The sequence below is a fragment of the Pseudochaenichthys georgianus genome, chromosome 4 (assembly GCF_902827115.2).
Source record: "Pseudochaenichthys georgianus chromosome 4, fPseGeo1.2, whole genome shotgun sequence".
NCBI classification, from domain to species: Eukaryota; Metazoa; Chordata; class Actinopteri; order Perciformes; family Channichthyidae; genus Pseudochaenichthys; species Pseudochaenichthys georgianus.
The window spans coordinates 25699727-25720975 of NC_047506.1; the positions used below are offsets into that span (position 1 = coordinate 25699727).

Below are 21249 nucleotides of genomic sequence, written 5' to 3' on the forward strand. Positions count from 1 at the left end.
GCTCAAATGGTTAACATTGAACATTAAAAGATCAGGCAGTTCAGGGAGAGTCGAAGGAAGGAAGGCAGGCAGGCAGCTTTGCATGACATGTATTTATTTATAGAAGGACCATGCATACAAAAACATTAATCTCAGCAAAGAGAAGAGATGCAATATGCCAGATTATAGCTAATAGCTAATTTCCATCTGTGGTCCATTCTTCTGGACGTGTTTCATCGTGATGATAGTGAGTCAATCTGTTTGTTGGAAAGACAGTAGTTGAGTGATTACTGAGAGAACATTATTAAAAGAGATAATTATTCAAAGTGTTGTTACTTCAAAGTGTTGTTACTGACCTTTTTCTCTTTTGTTTCCTTTCCCTCACCTGTAACTGCTGAGACCCTGAGGAACATGCACACTGACCTGCTCTGGCAACCTGATTTCCACTGTACGTAATAGTATTTGGTTATGGTATATTATTTATATACATCAAAGGCACAATGCACCCCCCAGAGACACACATGTATTGAGTGTGATATTGTGCATAGGTCAAGTGAAATCATCTTTACACACTAGAAAACTGTAGGAGCGGCAACTTGTTTTGAAATTGAATTTTTAATATCCGAAAATGAAGTTGATCTGTTTTCTTTATTCTTCTCTCTTCCCAGCTCCATCCATCACCATGCTCTGTTCCTGCAGGTCCTGCTTGCTAATCAATGCTTTATTTTTTTACACAATTACAAATAAAGTCAATGTGTTGTATGACATGAAGTTGTGCTTCATTCTGAGTCGATAATACATTAATTCTGCCTTCAACTGCACAATGATTGTGGACTGCACCGACATCCATGTAGCTGCCCCCCAGTAAGATGAACCAAGCAAAGAGGGTCACCATCATGCCCAAGGACATCCAGCTGGCCCGCCGCATCCGCGAGAGAGGGCTTAGACTGACCTGAGACCAGCACACCCAAACACAACGGCTCTTTTAAGAGCCACCTACAGTTTCAAAGAGTTGCAATCCTACGTTATTATAATTATTAAACTGGTTCATGTGTCACTTAGTTTACTGAACCGTGATGAAAGAAATGAGTGAGGTCGTGGTTTACTGAAGTTACAAAGACATTAATATATGAGTAACAGGTCAGTGTAAACACAAGCTTCTGTCAATTATGGATCACTCAAACTATTTATATAAAAATATGTAATAAAGTTCTAAAACAAGTATTAGGTATATTCCTTGATAGCTTTTGGAGAAGGTTGTTTTTAAGTTTACTAAAATCTATCGTTTCAACTGTTTCACTTTATAAAAAGGAACAGGTGAGTAGAGCATCATTGAGTTTCTTATTCTGTCAGTAAATTATCCAAATGAAATGTTTATCATTATTTTATTCAACCCTAAACAAATTGATTGTACCTTTTTAATAATGACCTTACATGGTTAAGTTAAATTAACTTCAGAAAATCAAATCTGTTCTGAGAAAAAACTAATAAATGTTTAAAGATAGGAACTTGCCATCCCACTGAAAAACAGTCCGTAGAGATTTAAAGGCGTAGTTGTAGTTCAGTCCAACGTTTCATTTGGATTCATTTCTCCAACAGTCAACTATTTTCATAAAGAATATATATATTTTTCAAAGTCAACTTTATTGTCAATCTTACTCAGTTTGTGTTTATAGACAGAGATCAAAAATACTTTTAAATCAAATAAAATTATACAATTTACAGATATGTATACAAATATATATATATATATATATATCCTATATAATGATGGTGGACACTTCACCTCCAGCAGGGCAGATGGCTGCACAAGTCCATCGGGGGATGCTCCCAAAACACCGACTCACTCACAAAGAGACCAGACTCGAACACTGTCTCCTGAGAGGCCTGCACAAAAGCCTTCACCCCTTCGGCCTCGTTTACAACCCCCCAGTTGACAGCCATGACTCCGTCCAAGTTGTACCCCCCGAGCACCCTCTTCATGAGGGACGCGCATGGAGTGGATGAAAGTCCCGACCGCAGCACAGAACCAAACTTGCTGACTGTCAACCTGCCCCGCCTGTGTAACTGCCACTTTGTCCGCTGTCCTCCGGTGGCTGTCTGGATGGCAGCTTGCTGGTCTCTGCTCAGTCGCATTGAGGCAAGAATTGCCTCAAGCCCCCGACCCCCTTCACCAGCTCCGGCACGGTGACAATGGCCTGATGTTGAGGCCGCGGCTCTGGCTCAGGTGAAGCCAAGCCATGCCATGCCACACTGTGCGCCCCTCAGTGCAGACCTGAACCAGTCTACATCCTGAGTGGCGATGTCTCTGGCCAGTGGGTTGTATGTCTCCTCTCACTGTTGGTAGAGTTGAGACACCGGCTGGACTACTTTGGAAGTGCCAGGCTTCCTCCACTGGCACTCAACATCTGTGGAGCTGATCTGCCACATGGCACATATTGCCAATGCTGCAGCGTGGCTGCATTTGTACATCCCCCGTGCACAATCACAGACAGCGCTCTGCATCGCGCCATCGCCTCCCATGCAGATCTGTACAAATAAAGTAAGTACCATGTTTGTTAGCATGCTATAATAGATTGAATGAGCAATAATACAAGGATGGTCCGGATCTGGGGTGGGAGGGGTTATTTTTCCATAGTTTTGTCTGATTGTTGTTGTTTGTTTTTTCTGTATTTTTTGTAATTTGTGTTGTACTGGTTGTGATTGTACATTGTATTTTTCTAAATGTGTATGAATACATTTTTGAAAAACATTTGATCAACAATAAAAAAGGACTTGGTCAGGATCTAGACTCAGTGTGTAGTTTATTAATTAATCAATGCTCTCTACATTAGGAAAACACATACCAGTGTACCCGAGGGAGTCACGCACAGCTGTGCCTGGATAACCAAACAAATTGACAAGATAACCAAAACCCTTGAATCTACACACAGCAAATAAACTCAAATGACACAACGAGATGTAAAAGGAGAACACACATACAGTATAGTCGATATAAAACTGGCCGTTTCAATCTGAAGAGCAACTAAAACAAAACACGGGAGTATACCTTGTTCTTGTGAACACTAATGTTATCCACAGCACACACAGACCACGAAGTTCTAAAGGAGAACACTAGTTACTGAAACAAAACACGTTAGTGTACCTTGTTAGCTAATGTTAGCTAGCTGACATTAACGTTACACATTGCACTCATATTACTCACCAACATCTTGTAAAGCCGGTCCCGCTGCTCTTACAGAACCGAATAACTCCCCTTTCGTGTATGTACAGCTCTCAACGTGTCCAGACTTGTAGTCACCTCGTTTTATACTTTTATTCTCATTCTGAAAGAAACAGGTGACATTTGCTAACGTGACGGCCATCTTTGTGATGGTGACGCGTATTGTGCGAGACCAAGAGACCTGTAGTTCACTCAGCGGTTTCACACAAAAAAATGTGTAACTTCACAGTTTTACGACACATTTTAATTTTTTTGACTTGCAAAATATTCTTTTAAATTGACAAACATCATATGTGTCATTCGTGGCACAATTCAAACGGGATCAAAAGATAACCTTTCTCTCTCCATTGACTTCAATGTATAATTGTACGCTTCCGGGGTCCCATGGAGGCTCCCGGAAAGGGAGGGACTTCGCCTCTCTATAGTGAACGACGGGAGCCGGCTCTCGCCCGCGAACGAGCCGTTTTTTGTTTTGTTTTTGCGGAGGGATCTAGATCGGCATGAAGGCACATTATGCAATGTGCAATGTGGACATTATCCCGCTTATTACACATGGCCACATTCTCAACAAAGTAACGACATGACTCCCAATAATAATTGAAATGCTTTTATGGATTTAGAAAAAGATTTTATTGATTTAAAAAATAGTTTTATGTATTGATTTAAATTGACATGCATCCGCTAAGAAAAGTAGTCTGTTGTTACTGTTTGAACTAACGTAACAACGGCAGGAACTGCTTCTATAGTGTTTTTGAGGAGCTTTTTCATTACAGATTTGAAAACATCGTTGCTTGCTTTAAAAGTAGCACAATTCATTATGTGAAACCTTGGAAAGTATCTAGATATCCCTGCCCTAATGCCAAAAGTAACTGGCAACTGAATATGTGTCGCCGTTTGATGTCTATGTCTGGACCACTGCGTAAAAATGAGGGTTTCTGCCCCATTACTTCTCTTCTTACTTCTATAAGAATAAAACACGGAGGACGGAGATCTCTTTTTATCCCCCTCTTCTCCCCGCTGCAGCCTAGCAGCTGATCTCAAAGCACGCTCCCCTCTCCTGCAGGGAGAAAAACTATATTTATATACTTTATATAGGTTGATACAGTAGCCCCTTTTTTTAAATAGTTTTTATAGGTGTTGCCATCTGTTTTGTGTAGCGTGGTTCTACAAGCAAGTCAATGCATTCATGGGGTGGTATCAGAGAGTTACACGGGTCTGTAAATGCAATGAAAACAATTGGCCACAGCAAATAATTTATATTAAACATGTAATTTTTACTTTTGAATACTTCAGTACAAAGGACGTATTGAATAATTTATATATGTGTACACATATAAATCATTAGTCAAAACAGGGCTACATTTGATTTAATTAAAAGGTGTGTGTATATATATATATATATGTGGTAAACTGAAGAGCCCTTTGGGAGCCGAAAGAGCCGGCTCTTCTTGGTGAGCCAAGCCAAATGATCCGGCTCACCAAGAAGAGCCGGAATTCCCATCACTAGAACGAATGACTTCTTCTGCGAGGATTTATAAAAGCAGCTGGAATCCCTTAAGTTGCATTACTGCCACCTACAGTATGTATTTCTGCTGAGTGTCATTATTCTATTGGATAAAAAAAGTTAGGAAACGCCCTTATACGATCCGCCCCTATACGATCCGCCCCTATACGATCCGCCCCTATACGATCCGCCTCCTTGCTGCGGTCTGCAGCCAGACCCATCTCCAGCCATACCCTGGTGCTGCCACTGGTGGGATGTATGGGGCGGGCCATTCTGCACATGCGTTAAATGCGTTAAATATTTTAACGCAATTAATTAAAAAAATTAATTACCACCGTTAACGCGATAATTTTGACAGCATTAAACAAAACATAAACCAATGTAATCCAAAGGATAAAAATAGCTGATCATACAAATACCATCAGCAGTATGCCATATCACAGATAGGCACACAGTTCTGCAGAGAGCAGATGACCTCCATGTGTCTCAATCCTTTATTCAACACTGGCATACCTAGCCATCCTGAAGGGTCCTATATGTGTATAAGTGCCTCTTGTGTGTGTATTGTGTGCTGGTATTGCTATATGAATCTACCTTACATCATGTGTCAGTCTCTCTCAGTATGTGTCCGAGGTGAACGGGAGCTGTGGTATCGTCTTTGGCTCTGTTTAATTACTAATCAGCCATGGGCACTGTGGTGGCAGAATACATCCACAGAAACACAATCAGCGGGAGAGACTTTTCCATACATGCTTCAATATGTTTCGCTTGTGCAAGCCGTGCTGATGGCATGTTTTGCAACAGACTTTTATTCTCACTTAAAACTCATCCAGTATTTTTATTAAATACTTTGAAAATAGACAAATGTATACTTTAATTGTGGAACATTTTAAATTAGGGCTGAGATGTTAGCTGTTTAATATCTTGTGATTTAAAACTTAAAATGTTATGCTTATTTTAGGTGCATAATATTAATATCAAACATACAACACAAATAATAATGGTATGTATTCTGTTTGGATACCATGTGTTGTAAAACAGTTTGAAGTGTGTCTGAGGTTTTGTGCATTAGGTCAAAAAGTCGTAGCAGACGCCCACACGGATTGATTCTTCTTCCGTCTCTCTTTGGTACAAAAGCTGAAAGAAAGAGAAGCGGGTGTATGTGTGTGAGAGAGTATCAATGGATGGCAGACATGGATATTGTAACAGACACCCGGGGTAAGCCCTATCCCGTACAGCGCAGAGGCTGAGGTCAGGTTAACGGATGCTCTTTCAGGCACAACCTGATAAACACTTCTTTACAGCAGCCTTTTGTTCCAGCACTTACTATTAATAGGTGCATTTTGACTGGCTGTCTGCATGTAACTCTGTCTGGCTCCCCATGTTGCCCTTTATCCCTTGGTTCCATCGCTTCCCCCAAGTAAAGAATCACTCTGAAGATCGAGATGTTATCTTAAACATTTCCTCTGCTTTTGTGGAGGCTAGCTTAGTGGCTCTGGTAGAAGGAGTACTGCAGTTTAAGGATTGTTCGATAAGATTTATATATTATATTAGATATTGCCAAGACTCATAATTTTACCGTCCGTTAATCCATAATCAATTTCTCATAGAAAGGTTGAATTGATGATTTTACCAGCAATTCTCTATTGCAAACTAAAAAAGGGACTAGAGGAGGGCAGAACTCAGCCAGTCATGAGCGCTAGAAATAAGTAGCGTTATATTTTATTGCTCAGAGCCTTTCTATAACACGCTGATATCATTTTACCAGTCGGTGATCCTACTAAAGGGGGCTTCAATGTGAATTTCCCCAGTCTGGAACTCATTTTCTAGATCATTCAGACACCACTTATAGGCAGCACGAATCCCCTTCCTCTCAATGTTAACAAAAGTTATTTATCGATGTTTTTATTTGTATTTACTCCAACATGTAATTGGTTGTTGTGTGGCCTATGCTAAATCATTCCAACTAGTTCCACGAAAGTCAGGCCAGTAGTTTTTCTGTAATCCTGCTGACAGACCAACAATCCAAACGAAAACATAACCTCCTAGGAGGTAACAACAGACGTGTTGTCATATACAGCACCAGAAAAAATATCTAGAAAATATAAAAACCCTTTAAGTTTTAAAAAAACACTAATTTTTGTCAGCGTATCACCCCATTGTAAACTAACACGTTCAAGGCAAACACACAGCAGCTCCTTGATCTGCTTTCTGAGTAAGTGTTTTTAATGTGTTCTCAGCAAAAGGAAACCTTAATGAGACTATATTCTTTCACAGTGTGAGTCCCAGAATATGTTGGTGTTAAAAGCCTCTTTGATATTCTAAATGATTCACCATCTGTGTTTGTGTTTGTTTTCTTCCCATGAGCTTCACACAATGCAATTAATTCAATTTCCACTCAATGGGTCTCTCTCTCTCTCTCTCTCTCTCTCTCTCTCTCTCTCTCTCTCTCTCTCTCTCTCTCTCGTTCATCTGTCTCCCTTTAGGAGCACTGTCCACTAGCTTGGGGTAATATCAACATGTTTGACTACACTCACACTCTGGTGGCCAACAAGATGGCTCTAAATCTTTGGCCTGTCCCTCACGGCCTTGAAGACCTCCTCAACCCCATCGGAGTCACTGGATCCAACCCTAATAAGGTATTTGAATCAAGCAATCTTTCAATCACACTGTTTTGCACTGTTGCTTCATTTCATAACAAATGTACAAATGTACCATTTTTGTTATTCACACAATGTGTTGATATTCATTTCTACTTTCCAGGAAACCCCATGCCTGGAGCTGGAATTTGACCACTTCAGTAGTTTGGTCAAATACCCAGAAATGAATGCAGTAGAGGATCATGCAAACTGGACCATCTCAAGGGAACTGGGGTTCAACTACAACCTTTCTGGACAGGTATTACCTGCTAACAAGCTGCCTATCAGTGGGCTAGAAGAGTACAATAACACAGTGTATATTGTAAATGTTTTGAACCTCAAACACAAGGAAATAAATGTCAGTTATAGCTTAAGATCATGAGGGGCCTCACATGTTTAATGTTGCATCTGTAAGAGGGCTGGACCAAAATGTAACAATATTGAACTGATTACATACATGTCAGGTGTGAAATCCATCCCTGAAGACAAGTACAGCAATTACAGCATTAAGAAACATAACGAAATACAACTTAAGCTCCATGTTCATTCGTTGACATGTAAGTTACAGTGCTCAAATACACACTTAATAAATAAAATATAACATGTACAGAGTTACTGAGAATAGAATAAGAAAGTTATTAATGAAGGTGTTTGAGTTTCACTGCTCATTACATCCCTTTGTAGTGTGGCATTGATTTATGAGTCCCTAGTGTGAGGTGTGAGGTGTGGGTGTGTCCTTGTTGAAGGCATTTCTTGCAATGACATTATCTGCCCAATTAAAAGTCATGCAGGTGAGTAAGTAATGTGAACAGAAAGCTGTGTTGTGTAAGACACCACATTTAATTATAGTAAGGTGTTATATAAACACATTTGTGAATATATTTTATATTTGTAGGGTTCCCTTTGGTGAAATAGTGATTGCTTTTAACATAGGCAGCCCCACACTTGATTGCAGGTTGAATGTATGAATAGCCATTTTAACTTTCTTTCTGACATTTCATAAAAAAATAAAAAACAGTTTGATATAAGTACATTTAGATCAATACATTTGAAAAATGTATATCATTTTCCACCTAACCATGACATTTAAAATCTCCTGACTCGAGTCGCCCCAACACTTTTCCTGTAACTCAGTCGTGCAGTTAGCTGTTGTATTCAGTTATTCATGATGGTGCCGCTGATGCAGTCTTATCAGGTTTCTAGATGATGTGTGGCATGAGAGCCATGACTTGTGTGAGGTTGGAGTTACTCTGCCATGTGAGAGGATGTGAACAGTGTGAGACAATGTGTTAACTTATTCATGATGTCTGTGTCAAATGTGGTGAATGTCCAACTCAATAAGCGTGAGGATATCATCCGGCTCACTTCTGAGCAGAACATTGTTTTATTTTATCTTAGGTAGCCTACAATTTAAATCAAAATTAACATAAAATGTTACCAGAATATTAAAGATTTTGGCACTTGGTTTCATAAAGGTGTTTGATTGGGCAAGGGACAGTTGTATGTATATACAGATTTATTTTTGGCAAAGTAATTGCCAAAGAAAAGAAACTCAAATTGGCGATTTAAGGGAAACAGTAAGTGCTTTGACAGCCTAAGACTTACGCCAAATGTAAACAGTATCTGGCTGCATATCATACCAACTGCATTCTGTCTGGGTCACAGTGTCAATAGATATTGAAGTAAAACGTCTGTTATTCTGCGGACAAATGTATCCATTTAGCTTGTTTTGCTAACATTTGTGTGTATCAAAAGCATAAATACATGCTATATTGTATTTTACTGTAGATATGAAGGTTTAACATGTTGTCTACCTACCCCAGTTTGTGTCTCCTATTTTTCTACAAACATTAGTTTTATCCTGTATCTGATAAGATAAAGTCAGGATTTGCATCATTAGAATGAATACATATCAAGTAAAAGCCAGAAGAATACTGGCATTTAAAAGAATTCAAAGTTCATTTCCCGCTTCTCATGAGCAAGCTGCTCCTGTAAAAACAGACCCAGATGGTGATTTGAATACAGTTTCTCATTTTGCCAACCACTACCATGATCTGATACTCTAATGTGTGCATATACATATTAAGTGATTGTTGGTGTAAATGAAGGCTGTGGTTATCTCAGATCAGTATGTGCAGTGATTTAGAAATGTAAACTTTGAAAGCTGACGGAAATGGTTGAATAAAACAAAATATATAGTGCAAAAGTTAAAATGGTATGAATTACAGACTTGTATCTTTTATGTTGTGTGGTTTCAGATGTGATCTATTAGGGCTGTTCAATGTGGATTTATTTATGATGATAGCGTAATGTGTCGTATAAAGTTATTCCTTAATCTGTAACTTGATATGTTTGACAAGCACCGCAACAGTAATGGAAACAGTTGGTATCATTCCAAGTTTTATCGGCTCCTCATAGTAACTGCATGGTTGATTATCCAGAGAGGCACATATTTATTAGATAAAGATACTGTGATGCCAAAAAATTAAAAAGTAACAAATGGTACCAATAGATTTATTATGGTACTGTTGGCAATAATAATGTTTTTATTTGTACTTTTTTGTTCTGTTTTAGAGCAACCGGTCGGCCAGAGATCACGCCCTGACGGATAGCGACACTGAGCAGATGAGACAGCTGAGTAACAGAGACGCTCTCTCAGAAATCACTGAGCAGGAGAAAGACTTCCTCTGGAGACACAGGTAACCACACAACCAGCAAGTATAACACTATAACTACCATATATCACACATAAAGTACTACTTGGATTGAAGAAAGTGGCATGAATTGAACAGATTCTATGTAGCTGTAAGTGAAAATAGATTCAATTCGGGCTTGTTATTTTTGGTTGGTAGCTAAAGGTGCTATTGTTTTGGGTTTTATTCAGCTGTTATTCTGAAAGGGACTGGTTGGTACAGTGGAAAGAAAATAGTTATGTGTCATGTTAAGTAAAGGGTATGATTTCTGGAAGAGACATTGCTGTTGATCTTTTAAATAACTTTTGGTGTGAACTGTCTATTTAATAATACGTAATAAAAAAAAAACGTAAACAACATTTTAAAGAATAACCAGAGCCAAATTGTGTACGCTGAACACTCATGTAAATCAATATCACTTATCAGATTTTGTTTTAACTTTGTATGCAGGATGTAGATGTGCAAAAACAACAGATTAAAACTTAAAGTGGAAATGTAGTTATCTCCTTTCTTATTTTCTACCAGACACTACTGCATGAACATCCCTGAGATCCTTCCCAAGATCCTGCTCTCTGTCAAATGGAACTCCAGGGATGAAGTAGCACAGGTAATGTCATGCCATTTCATACCTGCTCATTACATAAACAGTCATACTCTAAATAAACTTGATCAACGAGTAAAGGAAAGATGTTTTGGGGGATGGTGAAAAATACAAATACATGTAAAAAAAAGTAGGTAAATGCAAATTGTGTTTTCCATCTACTCCATGTTGGACCACTTAAATCAACTTGTTAGGAAATAACTCCTTTTTAAGCTTGAGTGTATACTTGAGTTCATATATTTACCGCCGCAGATAGTTTATAATGAGTATTAAATCACATTTCTTGTTTGTCTCCCAGATGTACTGTCTGTTGAAGGAATGGCCGTCCACCCGCCCTGAGCAGGCCATGGAGCTGTTGGACTGTAACTACCCAGACCCCATGGTCAGACACTTTGCTGTGCGCTGCCTCGAAAAATACCTGACCGACGACAAACTGTCCCAGTACCTCATCCAACTTGTACAGGTGGGTCTGATACTTTAAGTAGACTGTGGGGTACCTTTGTATGGTTATATCTGTAGGAAAGCAGCTGTATTGAAGACTAAAAGTCTGCCTTATTGGTTGCTTTGTGTACTGAGGCTCCATGGTGAAAAACAGTATTGAATCCAAAATGACTAAACTGAGCCCCCGTTATGCATCTCGATCATTTCTCTCCTCCTGTTCTAGGTATTAAAATATGAGCAGTATCTCGACAATCCCCTGGCCCGTTTCCTCCTCAAAAAGGCTCTGACCAATCAAAGGATAGGTCATTTCTTCTTCTGGCATCTAAAGTGAGTCACCATCCAGATTGCTTTTCCCCTAATGTTTGTGCAGCGTCCTTTCTCTGTGAGCTATTATTATCTTTCCTTCCTGCTTCCCACTCCCTTCTCTTTGGGGCTTCTTCACAGGTCAGAAATGCACAACAAAACAGTGAGCCAGAGGTTTGGGCTGCTGCTGGAGGCGTACTGCCGGGCCTGTGGGATGTACCTCAAACACCTGAGCAGGCAAGTGGAGGCCATGGAGAAGCTCATTAACCTCACTGACATCCTCAAACAGGAGAAGAAGGATGAGACGCAGAAGGTAAGGAGAGCAGCAGCACACACTTACACACACGTATTATACATTTGCACAACAAAACATTATGCTTTTGTCTGGTTCAGGTCCAGATGCGGTTCCTCGTGGACCAGATGAAGAGGCCTGACTACATGGATGCTCTGCAGAACTACACGTCTCCTCTCAACCCCGCACACCAACTGGGAAACCTGAGGCAGGGAGCAGCGTGACTGAGCCTGTGTGTGCATGTGTGCTGTTGTAAAAAGAGGGCATTGTATAATACCTTGAATGCATTTGTGCACAGGTTAGATGAATGCAGGATCATGTCGTCAGCGAAGAGACCGTTGTGGCTGAACTGGGAGAATCCTGACATCATGTCCGAGCTGCTCTTTCAGAACAATGAGATCATCTTCAAAAATGGAGATGGTAACACACACACATGGACACAAACAACCCACATTACACTTTACCACACCCAAGTGCTTTGTATCTCACTCAATACTACCAGTATGCCATTGAAAGAAACTCTGATAGCTTTAGCTCTGTTAGACGGCAAAGACCTTAATGGGTATACATCTTTTTTTAAATCAATATTTAAATGTCTTAAAAATGCAAAGCCATTGGATTTAGGATTTTCAGTTTTTTTTGTGATCTTGCATTGCTTAATCTCAAAAAGAATTAGTAACATCTAATAAAAAATGTTTTCCATTAACATCAAACAGACCCTGATAGCGGTTAAAATGCATATACAACATCTCTGATTTCATTCCAAGTGTAGTTAAAAATGTTCAATCTTGACTTAGTCTGTAAGAACCCGCTAACCCAGTGCTTCTCAAAATGTGGTCCGCGGCCCACTGGTGGTCCGTGAGCGCCCCCTAGTGGTCCGTGAGTATATTGGTAACATTTCATATTGGAAATTAATTAATTAATTTAAGTTTTCCGCACTCTCACGGGAATATCTCCGCAATGGAGCAAGCTTAAGTTCCACTTTCGATTGCATGATATAGCCCAGAGCAACACTTTCATCACACATGTGGCCACTTGTTTGTACCATTTTCAAGCGATTTATGATCTGTTCTAGAAAAACGATGTGTTTTTGGATATTTGTGGAGTTAGGTGGTCCGCGAGTGTTTTTTTATTGGTTAAGTGTTCCTTGGTATGAAAAAGTTTGAGAAACACTGCTCTAACCAACTTCATTGTTTATGTTTGTGTTATAGACCTGCGGCAGGACATGCTGACATTGCAGATTATTAAAATCATGGAGAACATTTGGCAGAATCAGGGGCTGGACCTACGGTACTCTCCCTATTCTATTTTCTCGATCCCTTTTCCTCCCATATTTTTCTTGCACCGTTTTTTCTGCTTCAATTGATACATTCTCTAACTTTCTCCTGCCTCAGTGCATATGGCTAAACAAATCTGTTGGTGTGTGTCTCCAGGATGCTTCCGTACGGCTGTCTGTCTTTGGGAGACTGTGTGGGGCTCATTGAGGTGGTTCGCAGCTCCCACACCATCATGCAGATTCAGTGTAAAGGAGGCTTGAAAGGAGCCCTGCAGTTCAACTCAAACACTCTGCACCAGTGGCTCAAGGACAAGAACAAGGGCGAGATGTGAGCTCCTTTCTCCTGAGATTATTGTTCACATCATTAGACAGGGAAGAACATAAGAGGACTTTAGTGTGACCCTTAAAGAAATCTGCTGTTGCTAAGAGTTGCAGCCTATTTCCTGCCTACATAAGTTTCAAACTCCACATTCGTTTTTTAAAAGAATTGTCACACTTCCAATTGCTTTTAAATGCTAAATTAATTGTGTCACTGCTAATTTGTGTGTGTTTTTGCAGGTATGACCTGGCTGTGGATCTGTTCACGAGGTCCTGTGCTGGCTACTGTGTAGCTACATTTATCCTCGGGATAGGAGACAGACACAACAGCAACATTATGGTCAAAGATGATGGACAGGTAACTTGTGTAGGAACACCAGACACTTTTATTAAAGGCACAGTAGGACACGTTACAGTTTTCCCTAACAGACACATAGTGAACAACCTGCACAATGTTTCAATCCTAAACTGTCTAGCCAAGCCTCTGTTTTTTTTTATTCTTTCTTTTTTAGTTTTTTATAAACAAACAGCCAGACGGACTGCACAATAGCAGTTGGACTGCGACAGGACAAAAATCAACATCAAAAAACAAATTCAAAATCTAAAGGCTCTGAGTCTAAGTCCATTATTAATAGCATGATGCAAAAGGAGAGATCAAACAATGTGTATAAATGGAACAAAAAGGCCAAATATATCAAAAATAAAAAACATAGCACTTGTTGGTCAGTCAGCCGCCCAGTAATCACAGTTCAACCCTATTGTACAGAGACATCCGGCATGTCCAGCTCCCGTATATACTTGTAGAAGGGGTTCCACATCTTGTGATATTTCCCCAGGGAGCCCCTTAGTATGCACCTTATTTTCTCGAGTTTGGCTGAATTTAGAACTTCTTTTAACCACAAGGTGTGTGAAGGAGATGTTGGAGATTTCCACATGAGCAATATCAGGTGTCTGGCTAGTAAAGTAACAAAGGCTATGTAGGCTGTCTCCAGAGAAGAGAGTGGCCATGTGGGTGGAGTTACACCAAACAGTGCGGCCATGGCATTCGGAGCGATCGGTTTTCCAGTGATTTCTGACAGTGATCTAAAGATGTCAGTCCAATAAGAGTGTAAGACCGGACAAGACCAGAACATGTGTGCGTGACTCGCCGGTGCTTGGCTACATCTGTCACAAGTTGGGTCCCCTTCTTTATATATTTTAGAGAGCCTGAGCTTAGTAAAGTGTGTGTGATGCACTTTGCACTGAATCAGTCCATGTCTAGCACAAATAGAAGATGTGTGTACATTAGCAAGGGCTTTTTCCCAAAGTTCCTCTGAAATCTCCTCCCCAAGATCTGTTTCCCAAAGAGATTTAATGGAGTTCAGGGTAACCAAACAAAGAGAATAAATCTGAGCGTAAATACACGTCATCATTCCCTTCAGAGTAGGTAACGGCCTAAGGAGTGTGTCTAGCGGGGAATCAGTTGGGTGATTAGTAAACTGAGGAAATCTATTATTAACAAAACTGCGAATCTGTAGATACCTGAAGAAATGTTGCCTAGGTAGTGCACATTGATCAGATAGCTGTTGGAAAGAGGCACATGTGTTGTGAATATAAAGGTCTTTGAATGTGTTAACGCCTTGGTTAAACCAAATAGTAAATGCACTATCTACTAAGGATGGAGGAAAAACATGGTTTGCCGTTAAAGGGGCTAGTGTAGAGTATGTTTGGAGATCAAAGAAACGTCTGAACTGATTCCAAATGTTCAAGGTTGCTTTGACAATTACATTGTTAGTGTAAGCAGAGCAGGGGGTCTTAATGAGAGAGTGAGCCAATGCTGAAAGAGATACTGCACTGTTGTTTTTTTCTTATATATGAGCGAATACTCAGCAGACTGAATGGCACATTTTATTGAAATAAATTGGTATCAGCAGTAAATATATTTCACTTAAGAGGAGGTAAGTTGTTATAGAGAAACTGCTTTTTGACTTTGTGCTTTCTTCTTTCCCCTGCTCCCCTCTAGTTGTTTCACATAGATTTCGGCCATTTCCTTGACCATAAGAAGAAGAAGTTTGGCTACAAGAGAGAGCGTGTGCCCTTTGTGCTGACACAAGACTTCCTCATCGTCATCAGCAAGGGATCCCAAGAGTGTGCCAAGACCAAAGAGTTTGAGAGGTACTGCAGCATTTAAACAATGTACTAGTCTTCTACATGCAACTAATAAGTCAGTCTGTTGATTGGTTGTTTGAGGTTGTAGAATTCCAAAATGTGTCTCTTAACGTGCTATCCTGAAATTCTGCCATAAAAAAGGTTTGCTATACTGTAGGTGCTTAAACTAGGTTTAAAGGGTTACATTGTTACCACTTTATTGAAACTGGTTTTGTCTGTTTTTATTTTATATTGTAATGCAGGTTTGATTTTATGTTTTTATATTTTGAGGATTAGGGAACTTGGGAGGGAACAGCCCCCAAATCTTCTTCATACTGTATGGCACCCGACTGCAAGTTAAACAGACCGTCTCTCGTGGAATTAGGTGGTTGTTACTGCCAGTGTTGGGGGTGACGTGTTACAGTAATCAGATTACATTTGTCTCTAATTCAGTAGTGTAACGCGTTGCTGTTGGTCTTGTGTACAGTATTGGCGTCTGATGTTACAGAGGGATCCAAAAGTAATGTAACTTGTAGTGTAACTAATTACTTTCAGCAGTGAGTAACTAAGTAAGGCATTACTTTTTTTTTTAAGTAACATCTAATGTGTAATGCAGAACTTTTTTGGAGCAGCTACCCCAACACTGGTTACTGCACAATACTGAGTTTATTTTAAAAAAATGTATTCTTGTTGTCTTTGCTTCAACCTGTTTTGTTGATATTCCTCACATTACATTCCATCTCCCTCCAGGTTCCAGGAGATGTGTTATAAAGCCTACCTGGCCATCCGGCAGCATGCGAACCTGTTCATCAACCTGTTCTCCATGATGCTGGGCTCCGGCATGCCTGAGCTGCAGTCATTTGATGACATTGCCTACATCAGGAAGACGCTGGCCTTGGAGAAAAGCGAACAGGTAATAAGACTTTTCCCCTGAACTCATATCCACTCCGATCTGATATTGTTATTGTCGTGTATCTCACATTAAAATGTCATCATCTTCTTTATTTGATTCTGCTTTGTGCAGGAGGCGTTGGACTACTTTATGAAACAGATGAACGATGCTCACCATGGAGGGTGGACCACCAAGATGGACTGGATATTCCACACAATCAGACAGCATGCACTGAACTGATCTCCTGCACACAAACAACACAACACCAGTCCCGCCATGAAGTAACACCTCAGTGATGAAGGAAGTTTGCACCCATACCATTTCTGTTCATCTAAACAAGGTTCCTGTTTTTCTTTGGCCATAATCATATGCTTTCTTCTCAACAATCGGTTCTACAAGAGATTGTTGTCTCCATGTCCTTGTGAAGATATTCCCTTCCTGGCCAATGCATCCACAAACAGGAACAAACTGGGAAACAAAGAACATGTTACCTCTCACCCTGCTGCTCTTGTTGGGAAAACACAAATTGGACAAAACAGCTTAAAGAAAATCGTCTGGATCCACAAAGTAAAACCAACTTGCTGCCGTTCCACTGTGTTAGCTCTGCACTGCGGCTCCATCCCAGAAAGAGATGCTTGTATCTCTGCTGAGAAGATAGCGTGCACAAAAGAACATGTCATACCTAGTATTTGTTATGCAAATATGTTGCACATCGCAAGATTAAAGAAGTATGACGTAAGTATGACGTAAGTATGACTTACCACTATTCCCTCCTGAGCTGATTTGGTGTCAGCTTCGCCACCTTTAACCCTCTGTGAAAAAAACTGCATAAGAGCCTGTCGGTTGTTTTGCACAGCTCTAGAGTCTCCCTCGGCCTCAAAGAAAAAGCACTCCACCCTTGGGAACATTTGTTGGTGGTGCTGCTTTAGACTCATAAACTTCAGGGTGATGATGCCTCTCCATCAAAAAACAGCACTTACAAAGTAGTAGAATACTATACAGGTTTATTATGACTTTTTTAAATGTATTTATGTATCTAGTTTGTCCTTTTTTTACACATGCAACACTCAACTCTCCAGAATCACACTTGTTTGTTTCAATATATATTTGGAGTCTTTTTGTATTTGTGCTTCCTTTATCTAACTACCATGAGTTCTGCAAATGAAGACTACTAATGCCCTTTTCGCCTCCTGCACTTCTAAGTTAAACATCAGTTTGTTAGTAACGCTAGTTTGCAGCTTGGAATTTGTGATAATGAATTTGTTTGGGGATGCACATTTGGTAATGAAGGAAAGTGCCAGTCTCACGCTTTGAATAATGTGATCTATTTAAAGCCTCTGGCTGTCTATTTAGTTGGCGAGCAGAAGCCCAGGGGAAGGTCACGTCTTCCTGATGATAAAATGCCTTGGCGTCACAGAACCTGATTCACATTGCTAAGCCCGACAGCCTAAATATTTGTATTAAACAAACCACCACTATTTACATGAAAAGCTAGATTTTTGGTTTTAGTAACATGAAAACAAATATTTTTTTATTATTTCTAACTATGTGATATTAATCGTTTCATCACTAGAAATGTCAACTGATGGACATAGTTCGTCATACACATTTCGTTTATATGTTTATCCATTTTTATTTGAATAACTTCTTTCACTGAGCATGTAATAAACCTGGCAGTATTTGAGCAATGCTCTCTAAATTACATTACATGTCATTTGTTAGACGCTTTTATCCAAAGCGACTCACATACATTCAATACTGTGGACAATCCCCACAGGAGCAATTTGGGGGAAGTGTCTAGCCTAGGGACACAACGACATGCTGACTGCAGTGGGAATCGAACTTGGTACCCCCAGATTCGAAGTCCAGCACTCTATCCACTGAGCCACAGCCGCCCTAAATCCTTGCTCTTTATTTTCCAAACTTTTTACATATCCTCCCCAACGGAAACATATGAGCGTGTAGGTTTTTCAACATTTTGAAGTCAAAACAAAATAGCCTTTACAAATTCCATTGGATCGCTCAATAGTAAGCAGTGATATATAGCTGTAGAGGAAGCATAGTCTCTACCTCCTTCAGCTGTGGTGTGTCTAGGCAGAGGATGAGGGGACATTTCTGAATTAGACGTTAGCGCCATTCTTTAGACATGTTAACATCGTCTGGTAGCTCGATTAAGCCACTCTTAAGTTCTATAGTGATCGTCACAATCACATTTCATTGAAAGACAGGGATTTTGACTTTGTTCCATTGACCAAAGTCACCTTGTCTTTTGAGATTGGTATTAGTTATAAAATGTGTTTTTGTAAACAGGAAACCCTGATTGACTGTAAGCTTAGCCAGTTGAGAACGTGTCAAATGATGAGCTTTGTTGAGGAGAGCATGTATTATTTAACAAAAGTAGCTCAGAGCAGCATCATGAGCCCCTGACACCTCTACGGTGTACCTAGAAAGATATTTGGATGTGCTCATGGCTAAATGATCATCTTCTGTTTGAAAGTCGATCTGCCAGTGAAAAAGGAAGTATGCACTTTTCCCAACTGTTGATTGTATGGAAAAGCCTAAATGGTGTCTGTTCTGGTATGGCACACCTGTGTGTTGTCATATTACTGCAATATTAGTGGCTAGAATGTATTGAACCGTCAAATATGTGCACTCTTTTTCTGGTTTTTGCGTCATTTATGGTTTCTCTCTAAAGTGTCAAATGCAGTGCCACTAAACATACAAGAGGTGATCGGCAGAGAGCTCTTCTCTTCTTTCTCTCAATGTGCCAAACACAGGTTCACTGAGGCCTGTGGAAGATAATGCTGGAATGAAGTAGGCATATCAGTTTATCTTAAAATATAAAAGAAGAGGTTGGTGTATGCACCTTAAAATAGCCTTTTTGTCCAGAAGGACTCTGTGAGAAGAACGTTAGCCTAGTGTGCATGTCAGGATAACCCGTTTGTATATTTTGAAGCAGCATTAGCCGTATGTATGTAGAGTTGCAGTCAGACTGCTTTGTTTTCTATCCTGAGCTCATATATGACAACCTGCAGTGTTATTATCTCTTCCCATGTGTATGTGTGTGTGAACTCATTGTCTCTCTGTACTGGATGCAGAGCTTCATTGGCAGGCTCCAATGAAAACCCACACTGTGTGTTTGTAGCTTACATGTGTGAGATGACACTTTTTAATTGTTTGTTAGGAAACATAAGTGAGAGGGAACTTTTCATACGGTTGTAAATGTTTTACTTGAGATATTGCATATCAGAACCGCAGCTGTATTTTGTTTTTAAGTTGAGACTGGTTGTTGTGCATTGTCTATTTAGTACTGATTGTGTGTGTGTGTGTGTGTGTGCGCGCGTGTGTGTGTGTGTGTGTGTGTGTGTGTGTGTGTGTGTGTGTGTGTGTGTGTGTGTGTGTGTGTGTGTGTGTGTGTGTGTGTGTGTGTGTGTGTGTGTGTGTGTGTGTGTGTGTGTGTGTGTGTGTGTGTGTGTGTGTGTGTGTGTGTGTGTGTGTGTGTGTGTGTGTGTTAAAGCAGGGCTTTTTGTTTAATAATGTGGTTATTGATGCCACAGTTATACATGAGTGAAGAAACAAGTATTTCTTGAAGTGATGAATGTTGTTCTAGAGCCAAATTCCAGGTGCAAAGTATTACAAATATATATGTCTTGTTCTTTCCTTATCCTGAGCCTCAAACTAATGAAAATTAGGTCCAAGTGATAGTTCTCACAGACAGCATGATTATGTGTCTCAAGTTCTGCTTGTCCTCAACGTATGCACTGAATTTGTACAGGGTATCTGCAATAGTATTGCACTTGTTTTTCCACCTGTGGAGGCTGTGGTGGCTCCCATGCTTTATCCCTTTTGACTTTAAAGCAACATTGAAAACACCGAAATGTGTAATGGTATGAATCAACAATCTACACAATGATACATTATCATTTACCTGCTGTTTTCTCAGAATGTGGAGTTATTGAATATCTTTGAACCCGCTTGTGTGCTGAGAAATACTGTGAGATTTTGTGAGGTTAAACAGTGAGGGGAGGGAGGTCCTGTTTCCATTCATCTGCAGTTTGCCCCAGCTAATACAATGATTTTAAGACAACCAGTGGACATAATAACAAACACACAGGAAATAAGAATGCAATTCAATGCAATATCCATGCAGTGTTTACTGCTCTGTGAAAACCTATTGTTTTTTATGATATTCAAATTTGTTTCTGTTACTATCTGTAAACATAATCAACAGGTGTTTGACCACCACCTGTAGGAACTGTATTGTTTCTATAAGCAGTTAAAAAGACACTGTTACTGCTTTTGTTTTTAATACAAATGTCATTGCTAGGAAGCCTTTGAATAGGCTTTGAACAGAATGAATGTCAAGGGTTTTACACTATTGTTCTTCCAAGAGCAAGTATGACTAATCAATAAGATTATTGATCATTTTGCTTTTGAAGTATCCTAAATGTTAAAGGGAAATATCGACTAAATTGTCTGTAGCTTAATGTTCAGATCTGTATGCAGTGCACTAAACTACACTAGTGTGTCTCTAATATGTCCTCAACATGCCGTGCTGTCAGGACCTTAACCTATACTATGAATGAATGTACATCGAGCCATGTTTCCCACAGCCTACCTGCATGAGCTTGGGTAAAGAGGAATATTCTTTTTCATTGCTTTAGTTTTCATATTCAGCCTGCTAAGCAGCCATACAAATGTTTAGAAATGAATGCCTTACGTTTACTCCTATAGGAACATTTTCATCGTCACAATAACCTGCATTTATTAAAAGAAAACTATTTCCTTTGGGCTCGCAGGGTAAAGATTTGTACCCTGACCGACTGACTGGTCATCTGAGTGTTTGTGAAGATGTACAAATAAATGTGTTAAACATTCACCCGCTTCTGTTTGCTCGTACTTTCCCCTCTTGCAGTTTCACTCTACAGCAGGCCTTCACAAAGTCTTACTGGATTGAATAA

At 39.8% G+C, this 21249-nt stretch overlaps 1 protein-coding gene across 1 annotated transcript in view; it reads left to right on the forward strand.

Moving 5' to 3' along the window:
- The window catches only part of pik3ca (phosphatidylinositol-4,5-bisphosphate 3-kinase, catalytic subunit alpha), a 39050-nt gene extending 17883 nt beyond the window's left edge, over positions 1-21167 (forward strand). Inside the window, exons 12-26 of the mRNA XM_034080877.2 lie at positions 7193-7345; positions 7470-7604; positions 9920-10044; positions 10564-10645; positions 10938-11102; positions 11304-11407; positions 11525-11696; positions 11777-11883; positions 11974-12095; positions 12887-12965; positions 13109-13279; positions 13510-13627; positions 15272-15423; positions 16147-16309; positions 16421-21167. Of these exons, the coding sequence (XP_033936768.1) occupies positions 7193-7345; positions 7470-7604; positions 9920-10044; positions 10564-10645; positions 10938-11102; positions 11304-11407; positions 11525-11696; positions 11777-11883; positions 11974-12095; positions 12887-12965; positions 13109-13279; positions 13510-13627; positions 15272-15423; positions 16147-16309; positions 16421-16528 (1956 nt within the window). The 3' untranslated portion in view covers positions 16529-21167. The remainder of the gene's footprint in view (positions 1-7192; positions 7346-7469; positions 7605-9919; positions 10045-10563; positions 10646-10937; positions 11103-11303; positions 11408-11524; positions 11697-11776; positions 11884-11973; positions 12096-12886; positions 12966-13108; positions 13280-13509; positions 13628-15271; positions 15424-16146; positions 16310-16420) is intronic.
- Positions 21168-21249: the final 82 nt, after the last annotated feature.